This window comes from Camarhynchus parvulus, chromosome 1A (assembly GCF_901933205.1).
Source record: "Camarhynchus parvulus chromosome 1A, STF_HiC, whole genome shotgun sequence".
Taxonomy (NCBI): domain Eukaryota; kingdom Metazoa; phylum Chordata; class Aves; order Passeriformes; family Thraupidae; genus Camarhynchus; species Camarhynchus parvulus.
In genome coordinates, this window is record NC_044586.1 from 3,768,529 (window position 1) to 3,795,310 (window position 26,782).

Consider the following 26,782-nt stretch of genomic DNA (forward strand, 5'->3'; position numbering starts at 1 on the left):
TGCAAATTACACCACTGTGGCAAGAACAGCAGAAATGACTTTCTGAAGGTATTTACACTGGCAAGGAAGCTTTTCCCACTGGAAAACTTCTTGCAAGGATGATTATTTTTATATTAGAAGGGCAGTTTTGCTTACATCTATACCTGGGGGGTTCTGTTAGCAAAACAGTATCATTCAGGAATCACAAGGAAGGGGTGGAGGTCCCATAAAGGATATAAATAATATGACAGAACTAGCAAATAATGCTGAGTTTGTTTTCTGCACTGGATAAATACAGGTCTGTATGAACAACAAATACCAGAGAAAAGTAGGAATATATCAGGAATAGAGCCAAACTGGCTTTCATCAAAATGGTTGAGAACCAGAAACAGCTTAGCTGTGGGAATCAGGACCTCACTAAAGAGTAGAAGTATGGTTATTTAGTATAATTAATTATATATTTATTATTTCTAAGAATAGAAATAGAAATAATATATTTAATATAAATATATATAATTAAAACTATATATAATAATTAATAATTAAAAATTATAGTTTATAATATTATACATATATAATAGATAAATATATGAATTATAATACATTATAAATAATAATATATTTCGATAATGAATCATAAATATATATAATTTATTATATATGTATAATATTATAAACTATAATTATATTACAATTATATAAAGAATTCCATAATATTATATAATTATAATATTGCATTATATAAATAACTATATATTATTAAGTATAATTTATTATATATTATAATATATCCTAGCAAGAGAAGACAAACGAACTATCTTTTTGGGACAACTTTGTGCCCCTGAAGCCATGATAAAGAGCTCAGGTCATAATAGAGCTCTCCAGGATTGTCTCTGCTGTCTGGTTTATTCAGCTAACACATTTCATGGACAGCTGGAATACCATGTGAATATCTACTCCTGATCCCTGGGCTTGCCATCCCTGCTGCAGATCCCAAGTTAAAGAAACATTATCTTTGTGCATTGTGGGTTTTTCAGTTTTCTTGATTGGTGGCTTAATCAGCAAGTTTGCCCTAACACTCCTGAAGGTTTAACTGCCTGTCTCCAGCACAAAAGCCCTGCAGCAGCACAGCTGAGGGAGAAACTGCCCAGACAGCAAACAGAGCTTCGAACAGAGCAGCCCAGAGTAAAAGAGGTGTTTATAAATCACTAACTGATGCCCCTGCAGCCCTGGGTGCAAAGGCTGACAGCCCTGGAAGGACTGTCAGTCCCTCCTCTTCCAGCTGCCCCACAGGACAGTGCAGTCTGCAAGCAGCTCACGATGGAAAACAACCATTTCTAACAGGGAGCAGAAGGGCAGAGAGTTCTGCCACCACCTTGCAGAACTTTTCTTCCTGCACATTTCACCTGAACACCTGTGCTGACAACTCCAGCCTGTCCAAGCACACGTGGTCCTGGTGGGGTGTAATGGTAACCAACATTTGGGGCTGGGAGGAAGGGCTGCCAGCCTGTGCCTCAGGGACTGCCACGACAAATGGGTAGGCACTTCATAAATCACTGGGAAACAGCCTTATTCTCAAGCCAGACTCCAGCTATTCAGATCCTGGATCTTTATTGACAAAATTACTCATTCCTTCTGCCTCAGTGCTTGAGGGATTCAGTCCTCAGCAGTCTGGGTTTTGCCTTCCTAGGCATCTTCCTGTGATCATATTTTTCCTACATCAGAACAGCGGCAACATTATTTAATTTGATGTACATTTAATATGCTGTATCATTTTTACTGTGCTCTTCAGCAGGAGGAATTGAAACTGAATGTATTAAAGCAATGAGCCATGAAAGAATTCCCAGTTTCTCTGAGGTGTTTCTAAGGAAATGGATTCATATGGCCTAAAGCACCTTAAAACACCAACTCTGGCTTCTAAAATTCTCAACAAAGGCTTGAAAGGATGAAATTGTAATTGAGAGCAGCAACAGAGGATGCTTACAATGACATGGGAAGCAGTTATCTGAAAATGTGGTTTGTTTTCTTTCACATGAGTCTCAAGATGAAGATATTCCTGATGCCAGTAATAAAAATACTGCTTTTTTACAGTAGCACAACAGACAGCAAAACTCAGGAATGACAGCGCCTGTTCTTGCTATAGCTACAGCTGCAAAATATTTTCCCCTACTTTTGTGCTCATCATATTCTGAAATGTTTCCCAGATGGAAAGAATTTCCCAGTGCTTGCCTCTGCACCCCCAGGAGAGAAGGGTTTTTGTTTTACTTGTTTTGGGTGTGAGAAAATTCTCACTGGTTAGTTTTCATTTATATTTTCAGAAGTAAGGTGAAAATCAGCTTCACCAACAAAGACTTCTTGCTGCAATCAGACAAAAAGGCACAGCAAAATATGATTTGTTTAGGCTTAAATTTATCAGGGTTGTATTTCCTACCAACAACCAACATCCCTTCCAAGAACTGGCAAGAAAATTAAATGAAAACCAAAAAACCAATAGACCAAAACAACCAACAACAGTTTAAACCTCTGAGCTTACTCCCTACTTGTTAGCGCTGCTCTGGCTTTATTGGTTTGGTTTTAGCATGCCTTGAGGAATTCAGTTCCAGGTACCTGCCCACATTTTCTTTGCCTGTCCCAGTAAAATTTGAATGAGGACAGAAACAATAGGAAAGGGAAAGCATCCTCACTTCGCTTTCCAAAAGAAACTCATTCTTCCCATGCAGTAGAAAAATCTTATTTGCATGCAGCAGGAAGTAACAAAACAAAGACATCTTTCATTGTTTTTAGAGTCCTGTTCAAGAAAACTATTCTACAATTGCTGTTTGGAGGCCAAAATACTATTTCTTGAAAATACCAACACATCAAGAAAAATTATTTTCTGTAGACCAGGTTTATATTACCCATGTGTTCTACCTAAAAAGATGAAATTCTAGGGATGCAACAGATCCTCTCACACCAAGATGAGAACTTTATAGTCTATGTAAACACTAGCCATCTATTACCTTCCCACTTAATCAAAAATAGGAAAACATGACAAAAAACCAAACTTCTCACTAAGCAGCAACCTTATCAAACCTCATTCCTCCTGGATTTGTTCTCCATATTCCCCACTATAATAGCTGGGGTTTTTTTGCACGTGTCCTTGTGCTCCATGGAGCATCCTTTCCCCCTATGGGTCCCCACAGCACCTGAAGCTTCTGCTCAGGTCACCCACAAATATTCAAATATTTGGGTCCCTAGGACGAAGGAAGAATTGAGAATCTGACTCCATGTCCTTAGAAGGCTAATTTATTATTTATGATCTATATTATATTATATAAAAGAATACTATACTAAAACTATACTAAAGAATAGAAAAAGGATACTTACAGAAGGCTTAACAAGATACTAATTAGAAACTAGTGACTCCTTCCAGAGTCCCAACACAGTCTAACCATGATTGGTCATTAAATAACAACAAAATTCACATGTTGGATAAACAATCTCCAACAACATTCCAAAGCAGCAAAACACAAGAGAAGCAATCAGATAATTATTGTTTTCATTTGTCTCTGAGGCTTCTCAGGTTCCCAGGAGAAGAAATCCTGGCGAAGGGATTTTTCAGAAAATATGACAGTGACAGAGTGTGCAACCTCCTGGAGCTTTTCCTTCCCTATTTCCTGATTCTTGGGGCTACACATGCACAGTACAACGTTGAAGAGTCCAAATCCAATTATCAGTCTCAAAGTTTCCTTTCAGAAACATTATTTTTACTAGTTTTTCTCCTTGTACAACATGATAAAAATGATGCAATAGCCATTCATGGCATCTTGTTTGATGGTATTATTAATAAATAACCCAACTTTTCTCATTTGGGGATCTGTGATATTAATGAATAGAGAGACACACGAGGTTATGCTGCATTAGCATTAGAAATATGTGCTAAATACACAAGGTACTGTGTTATACTGTGGTACTGTGTTTTTACTTACTGTAAAACCACTGCTGGTGGCAAAATAAAAACCCTCCTGTAAGGTAAACAACAGAGGGAACACATAACAGCCAGAGGCAAGCTAGAAAAATAAATTCCACTGTGCTTTGAGAAAACCTGGGGTTGAGGAAGGAAGAAGGCAGGAGAGGCTTTCAGGAGGATACACTCAACTTTCAGGGGATTTCTAAAATGTGAAAAGTTCTTGCAGCAGCAGAGAAATGCAGAGGGGGACAGACCTCTCCAGGGCTGGGGCAAGGAAGGGTTGGGAGAACAACATCAGGCTTAGTAATAATATTTTGGGGTGTTTTTTCCCCAACAGTCAAAGCCACTGTTCTCAAATGTGACAGAGAGATGCACTGATGGGTGTCAAAGATTGCAGGAGTCTAAATGAGTAGTGAGGTACCAACAAAACCACCCCAAACAATAAACAAGAGCATTTATTCTGTTAACAGAACTAATTATGGGGAGCTTTTGCCTTTTAGACATTGCCATCCAACAGGACTTTAACCATGATTTAAGAGTTCATGTCTACTAGCTGAGGATTTTGGTCTGAAAACTCTCCTGCAATCACTACACAAAAAGCCTTTTTTCCAGATCTCCTGCATTTCTCAGATCCAGCTGGCTGAAAACCACCATTAGACCAAAGTTTTTTAAAACAAGGACATATAAAAATGTTTTAGTAACCTCTCTTGACAAAAAAAATCAACTTAAATTCTGTATGAAAAGAGAGGTTGTGTCCCTGTGTACTTGAAAGCAAACAACAGACCAGGCTGGCTTAAGATTGCCTGTAAAATATAATTCCTCCATCTCGGCTGATTTACCCACTCCTAAAACCAAGAAACACCTCAATGTAAATATTATCTTCTAGAGCAGTGACATATCCCAAGATATATTGCTGGTTCAAAAGAAATAAGTATTGAAAACAGCTTTTACATCACTAAAACTTTTTACATCACTGCAAATATAACTCAAAATCTAGAAATTAATTTCCAGACAATAGTTTTTCTCTACAAACTACAATATTCAGGAACAAATATACTCAGAAAAACAGGATAGTCCTGGACAAAACAAAGATTTGAGAGATGAGCAGCCAAGTCTCATAGGCCAAAACTCTGTTAAAAATGTCACAGTAGTGCCAGGATGTGATGTGAACAAGCTGTGACTGAATAGTTCATACATAGACAGTCTGTGGATCATGGGCTTCAAAGTTTTCCCTACAAAAGCAGGTTTTTTTCCTGTATTTTTTCAATCATACTGCTCAGACGAATAGAGATATTTTGTAATATGCTTATCAACACCAAGATCCTCCCAGGGAAGTTGTTTTTTTTCCCTGCAAAATATTTTTTTCCACAATTATTCAGCAGCCATGGTAATTTGATTAATTCATTAGTGAATGAATTATTGTGGCTCAAAACCAAACCAAGCGCTGCCATTTTCCAACGTGTTTCTCAGGCCTTTTGACAGCTCTAAATATATTTGAAATAAACCTGATTTTTTCAAACAATGGAACCATGAGAACCAGGAGTGCTTTGCTCTGCAGGAGTGCTGGGGGATTTCAGCTTTATGACCAGGAACCACTCTGAAATCTGGCATCAGCCTTCAAAGCCACACTCTTCACACCTTTGAGCCTCTTTCTGGGCATATGACTGGAAGCACAGCAAGAACAGGTCAGATTTACTTATTTATATTGAAGCAGGGCAAATAAATCAATCAATTCCCACAGCACTACCAGACTGAGGCAGGCTCAGTCTGCACTGCAGCTCCCGACTCTGCTCTGACACTGAGTTTGTTGTGAGCAAAGCACAGCTTTGTGGTGTCTGTTCCATCTCTGGAGGCTTAGCCACATAGCTAGAGGTAGAATAGGTAACACCCAGTGCAAACAAAAGTCTGAAGTGCAGAAAGTTTCTTGAAATCATCTTGGGAGCTGCTGGTAGAGTGCTGCACCTTGCTTTTTCTACTTAACCACGATGATGCAAGCATAAGACTTTTACAGCCTGGATTCATCTGACCAGTTCTGGACTTCCCAGTACTTTTGAGGTGCAGTTTATTCCAGGAGAGAGCTTAGAAGCTATATCCACCAGCACCTATTTATTTCATCAAGTCTAAGAGGAGTCAAGGGTGCTCAGCTGAGACACAGACACCTGTTTGTTTCAGTCAGGGGTCCAGCAGTTATCTCAAGCCCTATTGTTACTCTCTGGCTGCATGTCTCAAAAAAAGGAAAAAAAAAAAAAAAAAAGGAAAATAAAAAGAAAAAAGGGGAAAAAAGGGGGAAAAAGGGGGGGAAAAGGGGAAAAAAAGGAGGGGAAAAGGGGAAGAAAAAGGGGGAAGAAAAAAGGGGGAAAGAAAAAGGGGAAGAAAAAGGGGAAGAAAAAGGGGAAGAAAAAGGGGGAAGAAAAAGGGGGAAGAAAAAGGGGGAAGAAAAAGGGGAAGAAAAAGGGGGAAGAAAAAGGGGGAAGAAAAAGGGGGAAGAAAAAGGGGGAAAAAAAGGGGAAGAAAAAGGGGGAAGAAAAAGGGGGAAAAAAAGGGGAAGAAAAAGGGGGAAAGAAAAGGGGAAAAAAAAAGGGGAAGAAAAAGGGGAAGAAAAAGGGGGAAGAAAAAGGGGAAAAAAGGGAAAAAAGGAAAAAAAGGAAAAAAAGGGGGAAAAGGAAAGAAAAAGAGGAAAAAAAGGAGAAAAAAGTGGGAAAAGGGGGGAAAAAGAACAGGAAAAAAGGAAAAAAAAGGCAGTGCCACAAGGAAAATTATACAAATAAATCCCAAAGCAAGGCAATGTTTTTGTGATGTACCATGGGATCAGTGTGAGGAGACTGGAACTCACATCTTCAGGGCTCATAATTTACAAGACAACCAGATTCTTCAGATTTTTCTGTTCCCTTGAAGGAGAAGCCATGTCTGTGATTACACCAAAAATGCTTTCAACGTCCAGCTGTTTTACACTCCTCATTAAAATTCGCCCAGCTACCACACATTCCAGAGCACAGGAGCAGACACACATTTAGGAAGATTTATTTACACGAATCTGACCTAAATCAGTGCTACTCATCCAAGATCAAATTCCATTCCAACATGAGCAGCCAAAGCAAGTTAAACTTGCAACATAAAGTGCTGCCAGAGTCCTATTTTGAGAAGTTAAGTATCATTTAAGATTCATGCTGCTTTTGCATGGTGAGCTAAAGTCTATTCCTTGAGATTTATTCTCACATTCCATAGGGAGAATAAATCTCGAGGATTTTATACTTTTATTATATTATTATAAATTACATTCTTATATATTTATTATATATTATATTTTTATTATATTATTATAAATGTCATAGGATGGCCTACCCCCTCCTGCCTCCTGAGGGACATTTCACAGATATCCTGCAGTCATGGCTGGGTGAGCATTTTCTCAGGTTCTGTGGAAAAATTCTCAGCAGCCACTTGTGAAGCAGGACCAGATGGTTGAAGGCAAATGAGCACTGCAAAGCCTTAGCAAATAAGGAGCTAAAATCACACTGCTCACTCAGAGAGCCATCTCTCCTGCACAGCACCCTCCCCCAAAGAAAGAGAGCGCAGCTTCCTAAATAACCTCAAGCTTGGAGTACTACACAGGGAATCCCAACCCAGCACTGAAATAACTCATTGAAGGTGCAGCTCTAACACCAAAGCAGAGTTTCCTGCTTTTTCTGCATTCCCTGAGGGAATTGCTGAGCCAGGAGGGTGTGAGGAAGGCACAGATAAGACATTCCACCAAGGGACTTTGACATACCTCACTCTGCTGTGTAGGCATAGCCTCAGGATCACAAAGGGAGACTCCAACACTTTCAACAGCCTGGAAATACCATCCAGAAGGAATATTTACAGCCTTTAAGAAAGCCACTCTTCATGGCCTGAAACCCTACAGCAAGCTTGCTTGCCATCTGCCCAAGTAAATTGGCCATTTGTCCCTATTGGAGACAGCTGGGCTGTTAAAGCAATTAAGGTGGCACAGGGAAGGAGTGACACACATTTTTTTTGGGGAAGAGAATGTTTACAGCACTGAAATATTCCTGATTGTGAGGAGGTGACATTCTTAAGTGAATAATGAAAACAGGCATTCACAGAACATGAGCCCTTGCAGAAGTTCAAGTTAAAGAAATTAGTTTCCTCCCTTTGTTCCTATTGAAGAGATTTGCACCAAATGAAAGAATTCTGTCTCTGACAATGCAAAGCATTCATAGTCACTGGCCAGACTTTTACAGCATACATATTTGTCTTTTGATATAGGACATCTGTGAGCTAGCAACAGTAATAAATCTGAATGTTAGCACAGGCAGTTTTCCACATTTTAGGTCAAATGCTATCAAATTTAGCTTATCAGCTTATTAAGATAAAACAAGCTGCTTTGTCATTAGTTTTCTGATTAGTTGCTTGGTTCCAAAACCTGGGACAGTAAATAGGGTTGTTGGCTCCTATTTTTCCATAGTGTAAATGCTTAATGCCCACTGGTTATCCTTATAAATCATAAACAGGGAAATCACTGCTTGATCCCTTGCTAGAAGAAGGGAATGTGATGATTTCAGCATGTTTAAAACACACATTCCTAACATACCTAACTGCTCTGTAATTTTTTCACAGTATAAGACCTGAGCTTAGAGGTTGGATTCCTTGATCTGCATCCACCCTGGTTTTGATCAACAAGCTATGCAATGACAGTCTGTTGAGCTGGACACCTTGAGAGTTGTGGTATTGTCTTCCAAAGGTAGCAGCCTTTCCTGGGAGCAAACAGGAGAAATGGGACACAGCTTTGCAGAGCTCTCTGCCACAGCAAACTGCCCTTTGCTGGGTGCAGACTGCAGCATCCACCAGGCTTTTGCAGGTCTAACCCATGGGAAAGTAACGGTGGTGCCCTATGGAGAGAGGTAAGTGCTGCTGTTTTAGAAAAGAGGACTTGAGTGTGCTCCAGGAGGGCTGGAAGAGCTCCAGCAAAGACAATTTAGCCAAACTGCACGTCAGATATCTGCTCTTGCGCTGGGAGATCTGTGAGGAAGATATTAAAAAAAAAAAAAATTACGTTATTCTAATACGTTTCACAACATGTGTTCTTATTTTAGAGTCGACATACCGTCACCAAGCTACCATTGATGATGAAGTGGTTTCCATGGAGATACTAGACACAGCTGGCCAGGTGCGTGGGTGCCTGTGCTGCTGCTACCCAGTGCCTTGGCTGGGGTGTGCAGCAGGGCAGGAAATTGTGGTGGTGGTGGCAGCAGTGCAGGGGCTGGCAGGTGTGCCCCACTCTGGGGACACAGATTTCCTTCTGGGCAGGGCCCCCTCTCTCCTCCCCCATGCTGGATCCACACCCTTGCTTGGAAGGACAAGCAAGTCAAGGGGTTTACTCTGGGGGTGAAATTATTTTGTTGTCATGCCTTTTTATTCAGGGCCATCCCTACAAGAAGGGCTGGCCAGAAGGCACAAAGTCATAATTTATTTCTACAGTCAAGTGATGAGGTTTGGCAACTTCAGCCAATGATTCCCACTAGAGTGAAGAGCAGATTTGTCATAGTCAGGTCTCCCTTGTAAAACATTGCAGGTGAACATGCTGCATAGGCCAGACAGATCATGGCAGTGGGTGGAATAGGTCTCCTATGCCATGTGATAAAAAAGGTGATGTGAGCAAAGTATATGCACAGGCACACAGCTTTGTAGGACCAGCACCTGTCTGAAGGCCTGCTGCTTTCTTCATAAATCACCCTTCTGCAAGGTATCCTGCTTGGAAGAACAAACAAGTTGAGGGGCTTACTCTGGGGATAATGTAATTTTGTTGTCGTGCCTTTTTATTCAGGGCCAGCTCAGAAAGCAGGCACAAAGTCACGGTCTATTTCTACAGTCAAGTGATGGAGCTTGGCAACTTCAGCCAATGATTCCCACCAAAGTGAAGAGCAGATTTCAACAGATTTTGAAGACCTGTCATAGTCAGGTCTCTCTTGTAAAACATGGCAGGTGAACATGCTACACAGGTCTAGGCAGGTCATGGCACTGGGTGGAATAGATTTCCTATGCCACGTGATAAAAAAGGTGATGTGAGCAAAGCATAAGGTAAAGCAGATGCATGTAGCTTTGTAGGACTAGTACCTCTCTGAAGACCTGCTGTCTTCTTCATAAATCAAATTCCTGAGGCATTCTTCTGTCTTTTCCAACAGGAGGATGCCATTCAGAAAGAGGGACACGTGCGATGGGGCGAGGGCTTCGTGCTGGTTTACGACATCACGGACAGAGGCAGCTTCGAGGAAATGCTGCCGCTTAAGAACTTGCTGGACGAGGTCAAAAAGCCCAAAAACGTCACGCTGATCCTGGTGGGGAACAAAGCAGACTTGGATCACTCCAGGCAAGTCAGCACGGAGGAAGGTGAAAAGCTGGCCACGGAACTTGCATGTGCTTTTTACGAGTGCTCCGCCTGCACGGGAGAGGGCAACATCATGGAGGCCTTCTACGAGCTCTGCCGCGAGGTGCGGCGCCGCAAGATGGTCCAGGGCAAGACTCGGAGGAGAAGCTCCACCACCCACGTCAAGCAGGCCATTAATAAGATGCTCACCAAAATCAGCAGCTAAAAAAGAGCTGTCCTAAGCCAGAGAAGTGTTTTAGACTATATTCACTTGGAGTAGGGACAGGGAAAGCAGAGCACATTTAATGAGAAATGGTCAAATCTTTGCAATGAAGAAAAAAACACAAAAAGACAAACACCACCACTTTTTTGAGTAACACGGAATCATACTGTTTTCCTGTTTTGAAATGTATTTAGCCACACTGCTTCTGACTAATGTGGGGAATAAAAAAACAACAAACAAACACCAAATGAACTCCAAATGACTAGACAATTGTGGGGATTGGCAACCAAGAGAGAATCTTCTGCTTCTACGTGGCTAGCTCCAATCCCCTGCAAGTCAGTAGTGCCTAAACATCACTTCCAGCCAGACAGCTGCTCAGTAGCCACTGGAGAGTAAGATTCAGCCCTCAGTCCATCAACAACCATCCCAACTGATGTTCTCCAGGACTGAATATGTCTGTGTAGAGGCTGCTGTGTTGAAACAGAAAGTTCACCTGACACCTTCACCAGCTCTGAGTTGGCTCATTGTATGCTTTCACTCCTTGTTATTTTTGTCAAGTCCATGAGTGTTGATGTTCTTAGCAAGGTATGCAAAAAATACAGGAAAGGTCTATTTCCTGGAGTGTTTAGCCAGCTAGACACACATTTCAAGAGAGCTAAAGTTCAGCTGCTCAGTAGCATTTCACCATTTCCCCTCAAAGCATTGTACTGTGCTTGGGGAAATGGGAGTATGTGTGCTGGGAAATCAAAATGAAAAAAAAAAGAACCATATTACTATTAATGTAGCTATGGGTAGTTTTTAGATTTTTTTTTTTTGGTCTTTTTTTTTTTCAATCCAAGTAGTTCCTCTTAGTCTATTTCATACCAAAGAAGAATGGAATCCTTGGGAAGGCAAGTATTTAAAGTCTAAGCCCAAAAGTAAATCAGATCTGAATGGCCTCTACCATATCAAAAGACCATAATTTTCAGCTGTTTAAATTCCCAGATGCTGCTTGGAGCACTCTGGGGATCAAAGCAATGCAGGTTATTTGTGACTTATATCTGGCACATTGAAGCAGAAATGCATTTTATCAGATTTTGGTGCCTGGGATAAAAGGTGTCCAGTGCTTTCCTTCTCCCTCATCATCTCATTAAAGTTTTGCCTCCTGTCTAGTTGGTTTGTTAACTGCTAAAAGATGCAAGAACCAAGATTGGAAGCTTCTAATTCAGATTGTGCTGGTCTCCCACAAGTGGTGTAGCATCCCTTTGGGCAGCTCAGACTGTCAACATGTAGAACCACAGCCAAGGGCTGGGATGACAAATTAGCAGTGTTCTCCTTTGAGGAACAGCCCCCTTGGAGCATTTGCTCACAACTTTATTCTCCACTGCTTTGTACTTCATGTGGTTATTTGTGAGGAAGTGACTCCAAAAGCCTATCAAATTCAAATTGCCACAGATGTTGGAAAGTGAGTAAATCTAGCTGGCTAGCACTTTGTAAAGCTATAGGTAGCCATATAGGTGGTGGAACAGGCTGAAGAGACAGATCTGTATATCCATGTAAACAGAGAAAAGTTCCAAATTATGACTTCTTTTAAAAGTATTCTCTTAAAGATATTTTACCTAAGTACTTTTTTTTTTAAACTTTAAACTTTCACTTTTACCCAACCAGCAAAGAACATCACATTCAGATGTATATTTTTTTTGGGCTGTTGTTTGTTTTCTCTGCTTCTGTATTCTAGGTGGTAAAAACTCATTTCACTGTCCTGCAATGTCTATATTTTGGTCCTCATGTTCACGTCTGTTGCTGTACATTAGCTGGACACACTGCAATGGAAACTTCACTGTGTGCTTCTGGGCAGGGGGGTCTTGCAACAGGCCTCTGTGACACACTTGTTCCCAAACTACTCATCATATCGTTAACTTTTTTAAAAAAAGAAAAAAAAATACAAAACCAAAAAAAAAATAGAGGTTTTGCCATTTTTAGTATTGTAGAATCAACACAAGTGTAAAAGAGCGAGCTAGTGCCTGATCACAAACCAGAATTCTTTACCTGAGGGACTGAACTTGCCAGCAATTTAGTTATATTAGGAGCCAGAGTGAGCATTTGCAAGTTGAAGCACTGAGGTTCTGTTATCTTTCAAATCAGTGCTGGTGCACGAAGTAAACAAAATCCTTACCTGCAATCCCATGGCAACGTAGTCATGTCTTCACTTTGGTGTGCTAAGCAACTGGTTCATCCCTCTTAGAAAACCTCAACTGTTCTTTTACCTGAAAATCCTTTCTTGGGGTTCAGGTTGGAGCTGCATTTGAAACACAAAAATGTTATAAATGAATGACAAGAGAAAATAATTAATCATATTCATATGACAAGAGTTGAAAGGAAGGAGAGGCTGAGTTAGAGCCTTCATACTTTCCAAAAGATTTCCAACAAATTGTATCTTCTTTGATAACATCTGTGTGGATAAATTATAAAATCCTGGTGAAAATCAAGTGTTTCACTGTGCAAACGTCCCTTGTTACATAAAGAACCTACAATAAAAATAGCAACATTCCTTTGCAAAGACTGAATTTGAAAACTGCCAAACAAGTTAAACACTTGGTCAAAAAGGAGGCTGCCATTTTGTGACCTTTCCTCCAAAAGTAACACAAACTTCTTTAATTAATTGCTCATTAATTTGTTTCCCTCTAAGCCATTTTTGCTGATATGCATTACATAGCATTAAATGCAACTTGATCTACTGTTGCTCACAATGTTGCAACCTATTACTGGATATGTTATAAATCTTTCATATTCCCACAATGTGCAAATTGAGCCCAAAATTGCCCAAGCATTGAAAGGGCTGATTGCAGCATGAACCCACAATCAGTAGCCTTTCTGCAGCAGACATCAACAGATTCAATTCTGTTTCTCCTGCTGCTGTTTAAGTGCGTGTATGTGACACTAATATTGAATTTCTCTGCCCTCTGCCACTTCTGCAGAGAGAGGATGGGAAAGAAGATAAAAATGGGGAGGAAAGGTGAAAGGGATACTTGTTACCTTCAACAAGTTGACTGTCATTTATGAAGTTTTTTAAAATATTTATCTTCAGTTGATGAAGAGTTAGTCATGCCCGTGCTGCAAGACCTGGATCAGGACCCAAAACTTCCCTGGATCTCTGAAAACCTTTGTATCTGGGGGTTTGGTGCAACTACAGATGGAAGTGAGGATCAGCCACTGGGTTTGCACCTGGATCCAGACAGGTTGTCCCCAGCCTGGGGATAGTTGGATCTGGCAGTTTGCTACAAGGCTAGTTGATTTTTATATATATAATGATCTGTATGCATTTTTACATTAAAAATATGAAAGCTTGTGCTTGTAGATAATATATAAGAAAAAAATAAAAAAGAAAAAGCAAATATAGTGTTTTCTGTACTGAACTCTCACATATTGATCTTCCATTAGATGTCTCCAGTGTTCCTTCCAGCTATTAAGGGGACAGTTCCAAAAGCTCTGATTTGGTTCTTATTTAATCTTTATCTAAGGAAAACAAACAGTGAATTTTACCAGAATAAGCACTGTAAAATTTGGATCATTTTACTTGAACTTATTTGGCTGTTAGTCCTGGAATAGAGAAGTCAAACAGCACCTACAGTGAGGCACAGCTCCAAATGTCCTTGCTAACTATTTCAAGGCTGATGAAAAGAGTTACAGGGTAATTAACTAACCTCAGTGAAACCCACCAAAAGCTGTCCTGCCAACTAAATAACACAGACCTTGATCCCAAGCTTCTGAGGTGAAATCCTGGGATAAAAAGTCTGGGAGATTTATGCTGGTGATTTGGACAGAGGCAACTTTTCACCTGCTGCCAACTCTGCTCCTGTTCCAAGGAAAATTCACTGTTAATCTGAAGAGGAGGTACAAAATTTGTACCTTATGAAAAGTACATTATATGAATGGCAAATAATCAAACAGAGTGTGGGTATTAAGCTGTAGCAGAGGAAGCTCCAGCACTGCAGAGGGGAGATGTAATCATTCTTTTTCCCCTAAACTTGGGCCAACCAAATGGTGAACAGGAGTGGGGGTATAAGAATGGTAAAAGAATGTCACAACAGGCAGAGCACTGCACAAAACCTGGGTACAGGATCTATGGTGGGAGGTGAAACCTCCCAACACCAGTCACTGTCTGCCTCTGGAGCACTACAAAGCAGCCTTGAGTTCTGTCAAGCCACAGAACATTATTTTGCTCCAGTCAAAATAATGTCTCCTGCAAAGTAGCTGCAGTCATACAGGCTATGCATAAACAGTCTTGGGGTTCCTTTTATCTTTTTTCTTTAATGGCTCAATACATATGCAAATCCTGAGAAGAAAAAGAAAAAGAGGATTTAATTAACAGAGACTTCTTGGCATTTTGATGTATCTGCCTTTATGCTCTTTGCAAAATTAAACCTGTAATGAAAACAGTGTCATCTTAGAGACTCCGGTGTTGCATTTTATTTCCTTCACAGATGCCAGGCACTAATTACCTCAGGCTATGAAAATACAGAGCAGCAGCTTGTCCAGTGCTGTGCAAGGTTTCCAGGAGGTGATAATGGTGTGGGGCCAGCTCAGCCTGGTTTCTGCAAGCACCATTGCCCCTGGGGAAGGCTGAGAATGCAGCAGGAGAGGTGGCAGATTCCTGGGGCTGGCTCTGGTGGGGTTTGGCTCAAGTCCCTGGTCCCCAGCCCTGGCAGCCAAAGTGTGGAGAACACACTCCAGTGGCCAATTCCTCTCATCCACCTGAAGGATTTTATCCATTTTCAGTTTAAGTAGATTGGCAGGAAACCCTAAATCCACACAAATCCAAGAATTTGAGGTGAGTTTGGCCTTTTTGGACTGGTCACTTTCATCTCCAGCTTGATTCCCAAAGCAGCATTTGTCTTTTGCTGTTTCCATCATATTAAATAAAGTAATTTCGAGTTTGTTTGGTTGTTTGGGTTTTTTTTAAAGGTAGTTGTCAATAAAATGATACCCACGGGCAAAGAGGCTGTATCACTTCTCAGAGGTCACTCTCACAAGGATGGATATTTGCAAATACCTCTGGATATAAATTAGTAACACTGAACACAGTAGCTCTGAAGAGCTGGAAATAATTTTTTTTTCAATAAGGGAACTTCTCATCATTGTAGTACAGATGGCTGTGTCAAGTACCAGTCCTAAACCAGACTGAAATATTCTGCATCACTAGGAGCAGCCATGGCCTGTCATGAAATATTAACATGCAGAATAATAAAAAAAAGAAAAAAATTGAAAACAATTCACGGGCAGACTTCAAATTATACCTCACAGAAGAAACCTGCACATTCTTTCCTTTTAAATTTTATGTGGTATCAGGAATTTACAGAGCCTCATTTCAAAATCCAGCAAGTTCTGGAGGCTAAGAATGTATCAGTAATATAAAAAATAAGGGTTTTTATCAAACTCCTTTGTCAGCACACATGATTTAACTCTCCACTCTGTTTCCTCTAGCATGGTCAAAGCTGTCATTACTACAAAGAATATCAAGGAGACCCAGATGGAACTTTTGATATGAAAAAAAATCAAATTTAAAACCCCCAATAAATAACCCCAGAGAGACATAATCCAAATAAAGGTTGAATTCTCATTTTCCTGAAAAGCAATTGAAAGATTTCATACACCAGTGCTGGTGCACAGGTGATCTGACCAAACTGAGTAATCAGAAACAGTGGAATACTTTGAGGTTTTAACTTGGATTTCTTTTTGCAAATCTAACTGTAAAGAAATAAAATTATTATTGTTCAACAGACATTAGGTCTGGAATTTGTAATTGATCCCAGGTTTTTTTATATGCAACTTTCAAAAAATCAAGAGGAGGGAAGAGGAGAGGAGAAAGAGAAAGAAAACAGAAAAGGGGAAAGGAAGAGAGAAAAGAGAAGAAAAGAGAAGAAAAGAGAAGAAAAGAGAAGAAAAGAGAAGAAAAGAGAAGAAAAGAGAAGAAAAGAGAAGAAAAGAGAAGAAAAAGAGAAGAAAAAAGAGAAAAAAAAAAAAAAAAAAAGAAGAAAAGAGAAGAAAAAGAGAAGAAAAGAGAAAGAAAAGAGAAGAAAAGAGAAGAAAAGAGAAGAAAAGAGAAGAAAAGAGAAGAAAAGAGAAGAAAAGAGAAGAAAAGAGAAGAAAAGAGAAGAAAAGAGAAGAAAAGAGAAGAAAAGAGAAGAAAAGAGAAGAAAAGAGAAGAAAAGAGAAGAAAAGAGAAGAAAAGAGAGAAAAAAAGAAAAGAAAAGAAAAGAAAAAGAGAAGAAAAGAGAAGAAAAGAGAAGAAAAAGAGAAGAAAAAGAGAAGAAAAGAGAAGAAAAGAGAAGAAAAGAGAAGAAAAGAGAAAAAAAGAGAAGAAAAGAGAAAAAAAGAGAAAAAAAGAGAAAAAAAGAGAAAAAAAGAGAAAAAAAGAGAAAAAAAGAGAAAAAAAGAGAAAAAAAAAAAGAGAAAAAAAAAGAAAAAAAAAAAAAAAAAAAGAAAAAAAGAGAAAAAAAAGAAAAAAAAAAAAAAAAAAAAAAAAAAAAAAAAAAGAGAAAAAAAAAAAAGAGAAGAGAAAAAAAGGGGAAAAAAGAGAAAAAGAGAAAAATAAAATAAAATGAGAAAAATCTAGTTTAAAAAAGTCCAAATAATGTTCTCTTTGTTCTTAGGGTTTCTCTGTGCAGAGCTTTCTGCAGTTCTGCAGTTCCTCACCAAAGCCAATGCTAGAACACTGAACACTGACACTTGCTATCCAAAACCTTTGTCTCTCCTAAGGGCAGATACAATCCAAACCACACTCATGCAAACATTCAGCTCAATTCCAACCTGAGATAGAAGTTTACATCTACTTCAATCCAAATAATTTCACTTCTGCATTCAGGGTGTGTTTCCCCTCTTTGGAACAGAATTCAATTCTAAAGCAGTGAGTGTTATTAAAAATACACATAGTTTAACTATGTATCTAAAATAAATCCATAAACAAAAGAATGCTTTGTCTGTGAGAACTGAAGAAAGCAAAACAATGTTAGATAGTTCTGTAAATATTAAGCCTCTTGTAACAGACCAATAAATTGCCTGTACCTTCCTTTCTCTGTTTTTTCAATATTTGAAATAACCATAATAAACACAAAAAGCCTTCAACTTCCTTTAGGGAATTTCTGTGAAGGACGATATTTCTTTGCAATAGAGTTAAAACATTCAAGTTTATAACTCAATAGAAAATAGAAAATGTAGCAGGAAGGACAAAGAGTTAGAGAGGCAGAAAGTGAGGGAAGAGTGACAACCTCAGACTTCCTAGACAAGAATATAAGTAAAGTTCTGTGAAGGACACTGACATTTTCATACAGTGATGAGCTGTTACCTGAAGTTCAAATTCATATTTTTAAAAAATAATTATTACTGCAGGGAGCAAAGAAGAGATCTTTATCTTAGAGTTGTTATCATTCTGAAGCAGAGTTACTATCCTGGTTTCAGACCATTTTCTCCAATAGAACAACTCCAACCACCACCACTCCTATTTTCACAAACAGATATCAGCAGAAAAAAAAAGAAAAAAAAAGGTGGAGACTGAAAGATCACAGTGTTTAATTTACTTGTGTAGCCCATGAACATTTCCTGGGGTTTTGGAAATGGCTGCAGACAGAAATTCATAAGCTACATCCATAAAATGACAGACACAATGTTGTTCCATGCCTCTCCCAGGTGTTGTCCCTAAGTTTTCTCCACCAGATTCTGCTCTGTTTTAATGCCTTTGGCTTCTTCAAGGAAAGACCTAAAAATTGTTGGTGCAAAATTTAGGGATTTGAAGTCAGTTTGATTTTGGTTTTACATTGAAACATTTAGAAAACATTTCAAAAAGAACAATCCCCCCACACATTAATTAAGATTACTGTGATGATCTCAGTCAAAATATCTCAGTAACTGCTTAAGAGAGTTATTTCTCACAACTACTTTAAAAAGAGAGCTAATCCAACCATTTGTTGGTGAGCTCATACACAATTCAGTGTCTTCTGTTATTTTCTGGTGTGAACTTCTGGTCAGTAGAGCTCTAAAACATCCTTGTGGACTCCCACAGACCTTCATGAAAACAAGTTCATTTATTAATTTAGTTGCAGAGAGCATGCCATGATCTCACAGCTGATGTCAGTAGGTGAGAGGTTACTAACCATGCTCTAATCAATTTCCTGTATTCAGAGATGAGCAAAAGGAATTATCACAATAATTATCACATCAATGTCCTTGGCCACACCACTTGGCTGACCAGCAGCTCCAGATGCTGTCCCTGGGTTTGATTTACAGCCACAGCAGGCATTTCAGCTCAGTCAGAAAGGCCTTGCACTTCTCCCACATGGTTCTTCGTGGATTTGATCCAGTGGCTTCTGAGACCCAGCCTGAACTCTGAACTCAAAAAAGCACGAAAAGTGCTTGTTTAGAAAAGTTGGTGTTTCCAACATGCAATTATTGTGCTTATCAAGTTTCAGGAAGGGAATGCGTTGCTTCTAATTACATGAAGTGAATGTGCACCAATGGCAAACTCCAGCAGAAGTCAGAGCAAGTTTTCAGAGACTCCCAAAGACTGGTGAATGTTTCAGTAGGAGTGCTGAGAAGCACTTTGCTGAATTGCAAATTATGCAAAAATATATAGCAGAACAGGACTAGAATGCAAAATAATTCACTACTTAAACACCTTCATCAAGACTAAATTCCGTTTTCAGACTGCCCTCAGACTTACCCCTTTTGATCCTGAATTAGAGCTGTTTATATTACTGAAGTTAATAAAAATAATTCCCATTATGTTCTCAGGAGCTTTGGGATCTGAATCTTTACCCTTACACTTAAAAGTTCTGTTCCTTAACTGGATACAGAGTAATAATAATTTAATAATTCATTAATAAATTATAAACCCTCAGCCTCTTTAAAATGCCTCAGGGAAACCACACCAAAGTGAACATGACCAAGCCCAATTGTCCAACTGTCTAAAAGGGATTATTGACTTTATTCTGTTAGTGGATAGGGAATAATTTGTAAAAGCTGAAACTACTTACTGTATTTATTATGAGCCCATCCTCCTATCAGCTCCAAGATAGCATTTGCAACCAATTCCTCTCTTTTACGTGAATGTTGGATTCTTTAAAGCAGCATGGCTTGTTGCAGCACAAGGGAGAACTTGATGTCAGCTCGCCCTCCTCTGAGAGGCTCACTGAGGGATTCTCCCATGGAAAAGAGGGATGACCCTCTGAGAGCACCTGTAATTAAAAAAAGTCATTAAAAATCAAGAAAAAGCTCCTATCAAGACTCAGTGTGCCCTTCCTCTGGAATAAATTGAGAGAGAAAGGATGTTAGTGTTCCTACCAGAATGATTAAACTCCATCAAGATGTTTATTCAAACCGACTGTTATTTTTTCTGTGCTTTTGATGATTAAAAACATGTCATGACATTAAAAATACTACAGTTAGATATTGGGGATGGTTTTCTATCATAAAAACTTCTTTGTTGTAAATCTTCTAGTTGTTCCTCCTACTCCAAATATCTAAAGGCAGATTTACCCTTCACTCATCTTCATTTTTCACTCTATAAGTCCCACAGTGCAGTTCTCTTCCTGCCTCCTTCCATACTGAGTTAAACATGAACTCAAAAATTACACACTCAGTCATTCCTTCAGATCATTGACTTCCCTGGAAAAAAATTAGAGATTTATAATTTTTCCAATAGAAATAACAACAAAAATTGCCAATGCTGGCTTCAAAGGCTTTGGCAACTCTTACTGAGCTGCTTTTCCCTAAGGTCTCACCCACTTTGTCCATTAACCTGTCTTACACTCTTGTAAGTGAATCAATAACATCTTTTAAGGCCTGTATATTTTCTTTTTCTACCCTTATTTGTAGGTATATTCTCCCTCCAATTCAGTCCAAAAATCACTTGCTTGCCAAGTAAAAAAACCACACTTTTCAAGACCTTACAGAAGAATTCCTAAATCAAGTTCTTTACAATGAGAGATTTTTCCCCATATATTCCACCCACTATTGAGCAAATACCTATCACCACAGCAGTAGCACTTGGCACACCTCAAATGTTGACCTCTACACAGAAAAAAAAAATCTAATAGAAAATCTCACTGTTGCTTGTTACTTCTCTTTTTATTTGAAGAATTTTCCTGTGATGGCAGCATGCACACATTTACACCACTGCATTAGAAAGGGTGACTCTTTATTCCACTCACAATAATGATAAGTTACATTACAAAGGGCTGCAGAAAAGGGTAAATGCATAATCAGCGTTTCTTAGTACTATATGATGAAAAATAAGGGGATGAAGACAGAGAAAAAATTATATTCTTATTTTTAATGATATCTATTTCTGGTAAATAGGAAAGTCAAAAGCACATCAATCCTTTCATCTCCAACACCCAGTTTGGGTTACTCTCCTCTCACAATTGCTCCTTGTCCATAGGAAAACAGCTCACCACCCTGAAAAGATCACCTTGTCCAAGGCCTACACAATTTCAAATTGAAGAAGGGCAAGAGAAATGAATTTTTGAATACAGGATATTGAATCTAAGCTTTGCATCTTTTTCACTGCGATCACAGTTGCTCCAATGTTCTTCTCCTGTCCTCAGTGGATGTTTCCCCCAAGAAAAATAATCTCCCAGATGCAATACTGTAAATAGAAAATAGAAATACAACCAAGGACTGCTGTCATTTCTCTGTCCTAGCTGGCAGGGCTGGAAATCATATACAATTAGAGGCACAGGTTCATCATAATAATGAGATAGTGGTTGCTTCCCCGTGCCCAAAGGAATGGCTGATTTTTATTTTTTTTTTCAATTTATATGCATAAAATTATTTAGTACATTACGTACTGCACTGATGGTTTACAGGGACAGCTCCTCAGCTGCAGGGAATCATTCTCTTTTGAAGCTCCACTAAGAAACATTAATAAATGCATCTAGGAAATGGAAGATCAGCAGTCTGGTTTGGGCTCTGCTACAAAACTTCTGTCTCTGTTGGCTCCAAGCTCTGAATGTTCATTTGGAAACCCTTATCCACCCCACAGGGATTCCTGAGCCTGAATTTATTAATGGGGCTGACTTGCTTGCTCCAAGTGCACCTCAGCCACATCTTCTGCTATTTATTGCAAACTCACTTTCTGCACTGTGATAAAAGCCAGGGAAGCTCACCCTAGGAGGCTGCAGGGAGAGCAGGGGCTGAGCAGAGACTGCCTGTGGGGCCAGCTCAGTGAGGAGACCAAAATAGGAGAGTTTATGGTGTGCTGCCACCCTGCCAGGGTCACCAGAGGTGAAGGTAAACGGGAAAAGTGGCTGTGCTGGAGCTCCCCTGGCAGCTCCTTTCGGTACACAAGGCCTTGAACGTTTTACTAGGCAATAAAAGAATGTTAAACAGTCCCCTCCTCTCCCTCCTCAAGGTCAGCTGGTGGTTTCATAACCCCCTGAATCCCACAGAAAACTGCATTGTTTCCACTATTCCCATGTATTTCATCTCAGTGTGAAAACAGAGTGAAACGTTTAAATGGTTAATAAAGGGGATCTAACCACTGGGAGAAAAAAACCACCCAATACATTGTGGTGATCAGCACCAGAGACCTGGTCTCATTTTTCTCTGATTTCGCTAAAATCACTTCAGCCCTCTGAGCCTGTTTTTCACTTCTAAATGGGGCAAAGGACAAATTTTCCTTATTTGAAATACACATGGGAAATGTGCTTGATGACAGGTTAGAGGTATCGAGCAGAGCCACTCAGCAAAGATAAGAACTTCAAAGAGAAATGCTGGGTGATAACTGGAAGAGTGACAAATACCTAGAATTTCAAACTTTTATCTGTGAGGAGTCTTGTTTGCCAGATGTATCTCCAGACAATAACAATTTTAGTCTTAGAATACCATTAAAATAACAACAACAAAAAAAAAAAGGAGAAAATTTTGAACTTAAGATACTCACTCCCAAGGAACTTAATGAACTTGGAAGCTTTTTCCCCCAAGCTTTTCTCATAGAGAAAACTATGCAACCATGCTTGTATCTTTTAAAAGAGTAGAATATCATGGCCAATTCTTTGATGTGTGATGGAATAGAATTTACAAGAATTCCTGTCATCTTGAATATTTTCTTAAGGAAACAGCAGGAAGAATTATGACTTTAAGAAGATGCTGACATAATCAGCTTTCTCTCTCTTTTGAATTTCAAAACAGAAATGAACAGACACTCTGGGGCCAGAGTATAACTCCAGAGAGGCCCAGAGTGCTAAACACACAGAATTTGGCCAGAAACATGTTATTGGTCAATGCAAAGTGCAATTTTGGTGGGTTGGTGTGAGTTTCAGCTGTCTATCAACACAAGGTTTATATACCAAGCATGCTAATGCCTATCTGGCACCAGGGTGGCTAAAGGAACAATTGATGCTGTTTCTTTTCCAGTGTCCCTTTGCTGGAATTTTATTATTATCAGAGAGTGTTTCAAAACTGTGGAAAGTAATTGGAGAAAAAACAAAGTTTCAAACTTTGCTGCTGGGATGTGTGTCTGCCATGAGCTGATCTCAAACCCTAGGTCTGAATAGCCCTCAAATCTGGATCCTTTCCAGATCTAAACTCTGTATCAAGCTCCAGGTCAAGCAATACTGATGTCTGATTCACCAGCCAGCAAACATGTAAACCAAACAGAGTTCCAAGGCCAGGTCAGAAAATTTCCACACTCCCCACTTAACCCAGCCCTTCTCTGTCTAAGCAGCCCTGAAGATTGTTTTGCATCATTGAAGCAGCACAAAACAGCTCAGAGATAAAATGGGCTTGATGCAGGGACTGGGGTCAGCAGGTCTGTTCCCAGTCTGAAGAAAAAAACTCTGGAAGGAAAGAGAGCAGAGATGGCAAGCCCTGAAGAAAGTAACTGGTCAAGAAAAAGGCTGGGTTGTGGGAACAACCTAAAATGGCTTTTCCTTTGGGATCCCAGCTGCAGTGACACTGCTGGCTGCTCCAGAGGGCTCAATGTGTTTGGGTCACAGATCTGCCTTCTGGAAAACAACAGCTGGAACCAGAGAGCAGGATGAGACACAGGGAGGAGGAAGGTCCTAAACATCCTGCTTGCAGCTTTGCAGAGGAAGACAATGCAGTGCAGCTCAGCAGAACACATAAATTCAATTGGTATTTTCAGAGAGCAACTTATCAGAGTACATTAAGGTAAAAAGTTTCACTCTGTTATCAGCAAAAAGAGAGAATGGAGCACTGCATGGATGAAAAGGGATGATGGAGAAAAGGGGATGGAGAAGAGAACAGTCAAACATTCTTGGCAGTGCTTAGAAAAGGGGAAAGGAAATTGACACTTCTTGATAAACATTCTCAGGACTGAAGATGCCTTTGGTTATTTTGCCAAAATACGTTAAATGAAGTAGAGCAGTCTTTTCCCCCTGCAATGATAATTTTTTAAAAGTGCAGAAAAGCCCATTCACATTCCCACATGCCCTTATGCTTAGTGCTTTCAGAGCCAGCTCTCAGCAAAGACTACATTGGAACAATCTATCTGGTGTGCACCCAAAGAAGTTAATAAAGCAGCCCAAAGGAAGAGACTTTTTCCATTTGATGCAATCTGAAATATGTAAAATAACCTACTGGAGAAAATGAAAAGAGAGGAAAGATCACCCTTCACTTTAGATAGCCCATTTAGATTCCCTGAACAAACATATGAATATTTTCCAGTGTAGATATATTAACTTAGAACGAGTAAGAAAATAAAATTGAGGGACAAAATAATACTTTGCATTTTTTAAAATTATGTTACTTGAGAAAGCAAACTTACAGATATATTCACTGAAATTTGACTAGTCAATGCATTTTAAAGATTCAGAATATCACTTCCAAATTTAATAGGGTTTTCAACATGTAAAGTGAAAAAATATATTTACATCTTCCTGAGGCACAGTATGTTACTGCCATGTGAAAAAGAAGGTGTGACACAAAATTGTGGTGCAATGTTTATAGCTCCACAATCCCAGCTGATTTTACCTGATTTTTTTCACAGTCCCACAAGAAGGCAAAGTTACATTGGCTGACATCATCAGATCAGACTACACTGGGGAAATGTTCATGAACTTCAAATTTCCGCTTTCATTCTGGGATGTTCTTGCCATTCTGGGGTGCTCCTGCCATTCATCAGCTGGTGGGTCTGACCAGCACCACCATCTAGGGGCACCACAACCTCCAAACCCCACAGAGCACACAGCACCCATATCCAAGCTCCAGGGTGTGCAGCAGACTGTTCCCTCTGTTGTCAGCTGCTCCAGAGCCCAGGGACATCCATTTGTCAGACAAAGCCCACAGTGCTATCCCTTCCAGCACATTCTAGGAATAAGGTGGTTATCTTGCCAGAAGGAAGTGAAGGTGATATTTTTATCAGAATCCAAAATGGTGATATATCACATCTAAGCAGCAAGTAGTCCTCTAAGAGGCCAGAAAACCTTCCAATATCATGTGTAGGGAAAGCACAGCCTTCTACATGCACAGTGTTCAATGCTGGAGAACACAGACTGTGTGAAAATATAAGGGAGGAAACTGGCATGGGGGAATTGCATCACTCTCCAATACATAAACAAACAAATAAATAAATTTGGTAAGATGCAAAAGAAATAATTGATTTAAAAGTAAACCAAGTAAAGTCCTGTAAGGGTGCATTAGACACCAAAATGCTACTCTGGTAAAGTTGTAAAGAAGAACAAGAAGAAACTCTGTAGAAGCTTGAGAACTAAATCTGAGCCAGAAACAAGGTTTTTTGCAACTCAAAATGAAAACCCCTCAAGCCAAGTGAGGAAATCCATTTGTGGAGCCCAGAGAAAATGCTGAACACAGGTACATGTCTGAGATCCAGCACAAGCACACAAAGCTGCCTCCACGAGCTCCTAAGAAATGCTGATTCTTGCACCACCCTGCCAGGAGAAATGCAGGCTCAGAGCTCTCTGCAACCCCCCAGGAAAGCTGCACTCCTCTCTAAAGAGGCTCTCAGCCTCAGAAATACAGATTTACATGGGGCAATGCACAGGCCAAGTGACACAAATGGATCCACAGGGAATGAATCCGCCCTGCAAACAAATGAGGGATAAATGGCACCCCACTGATCCACACCATAATCATCACCAGATGCACAAGCAAGGAAGGACACCCCTCAAGAACTGCTGCCACTGGGAGATCCTCCCCAATGGCTGAGAAAGAAGCCAGATAATCTACTGCCAGCATTGCTTACATGTGGAACAGAAAAAATAACCAGTACTTAATTCCATTGGCCTTTTGCTGCCATTCCCACTGCCTTTCCTAAGATCCAGCTTGAGGACTGCAAGCCCCTTCCTCTGGAAAGGTTTTTTTGTTCATCACACAGCTCCCCAGTACCCCAGCAGTGGGGAATTTCCACAAGCTGGAGATCTTCAGCAAGCTGACATAGTCTGAGCTGATGGCAGGCCAGAGAAGCTGTTTCCAAAGGCACCACAGACTCATTTAACACAGTTATTTAGTTGGATTTAATCAGCTCACAGAAGGCTGGAAATCTGCATCACAATTCATTTTTGTAATTAGAGCAAGGCACCCATTTTTTTAGGAATACAGCAAATGTCACAGAGCCAGCCACTGGATGATGACATAGATAAGGGCCCCTACACACATTTCAAAGAGCATTCAAGAGGATGTGAGGGTCACAAAGATAATTTGCTCCACAGCTGGGAAGAAGAGCTGGTTATCTCAAGTTATAACAAACTCCACAAATCAGGTTAAGTAAGGGCAGCATTAAAAATAAGCTGAGATAATTCCAGCTGAGCAGCAGGCTGTAATCTAAGCGTGCCATGACCTCTTGCTTTTTAAAAGAAGATGATGCAAACAGAAGATAAAACAAAGCAAATTAAGGTACAAAATACATCTCTAAACAACTGAGCTGGTTTAAGTCTGCATTGAAAACTGAGCTGGACTTTATGTACCTACTTTTGGGCATCAAAAGAAGGAACATTTTCTCTGGAGACAGAGTCAGAAAAGGAGATAAGAATCTGGCTCTGTTTGGAAGAGGAATTGGAAGGATTTAAGGATAGCAAAAGGCTGCTGGTTGTTATCTTACCAGTTTCCAAGGGCCATGGGTGTGAATAACAAAACCAGGATCACTGATGCTCTGCTGCTTGAGGCAATGCTCACCCCAGTGAGGGCACTTTCCTTGTCCAATGCCAAAAGAAGAGAGCTGGAAATTGATATCACCATCTGGTAATACCATTGATATTATCATCTGGTGTAGATGACTGGTCAAACTGCAGCCTGCCTTTTTCTCCTAGCAGCTTCA

General features: G+C 39.8%; 1 protein-coding gene across 1 annotated transcript in view; it reads left to right on the plus strand.

The window, feature by feature from the left end:
• The window catches only part of RERG (RAS like estrogen regulated growth inhibitor), a 93,920-nt gene extending 80,013 nt beyond the window's left edge, over window positions 1-13,907 (plus strand). The window contains exons 4-5 of the mRNA XM_030959612.1: window positions 9,019-9,092; window positions 10,108-13,907. Of these exons, the coding sequence (XP_030815472.1) occupies window positions 9,019-9,092; window positions 10,108-10,515 (482 nt within the window). The 3' untranslated portion in view covers window positions 10,516-13,907. The remainder of the gene's footprint in view (window positions 1-9,018; window positions 9,093-10,107) is intronic.
• Window positions 13,908-26,782: the final 12,875 nt, after the last annotated feature.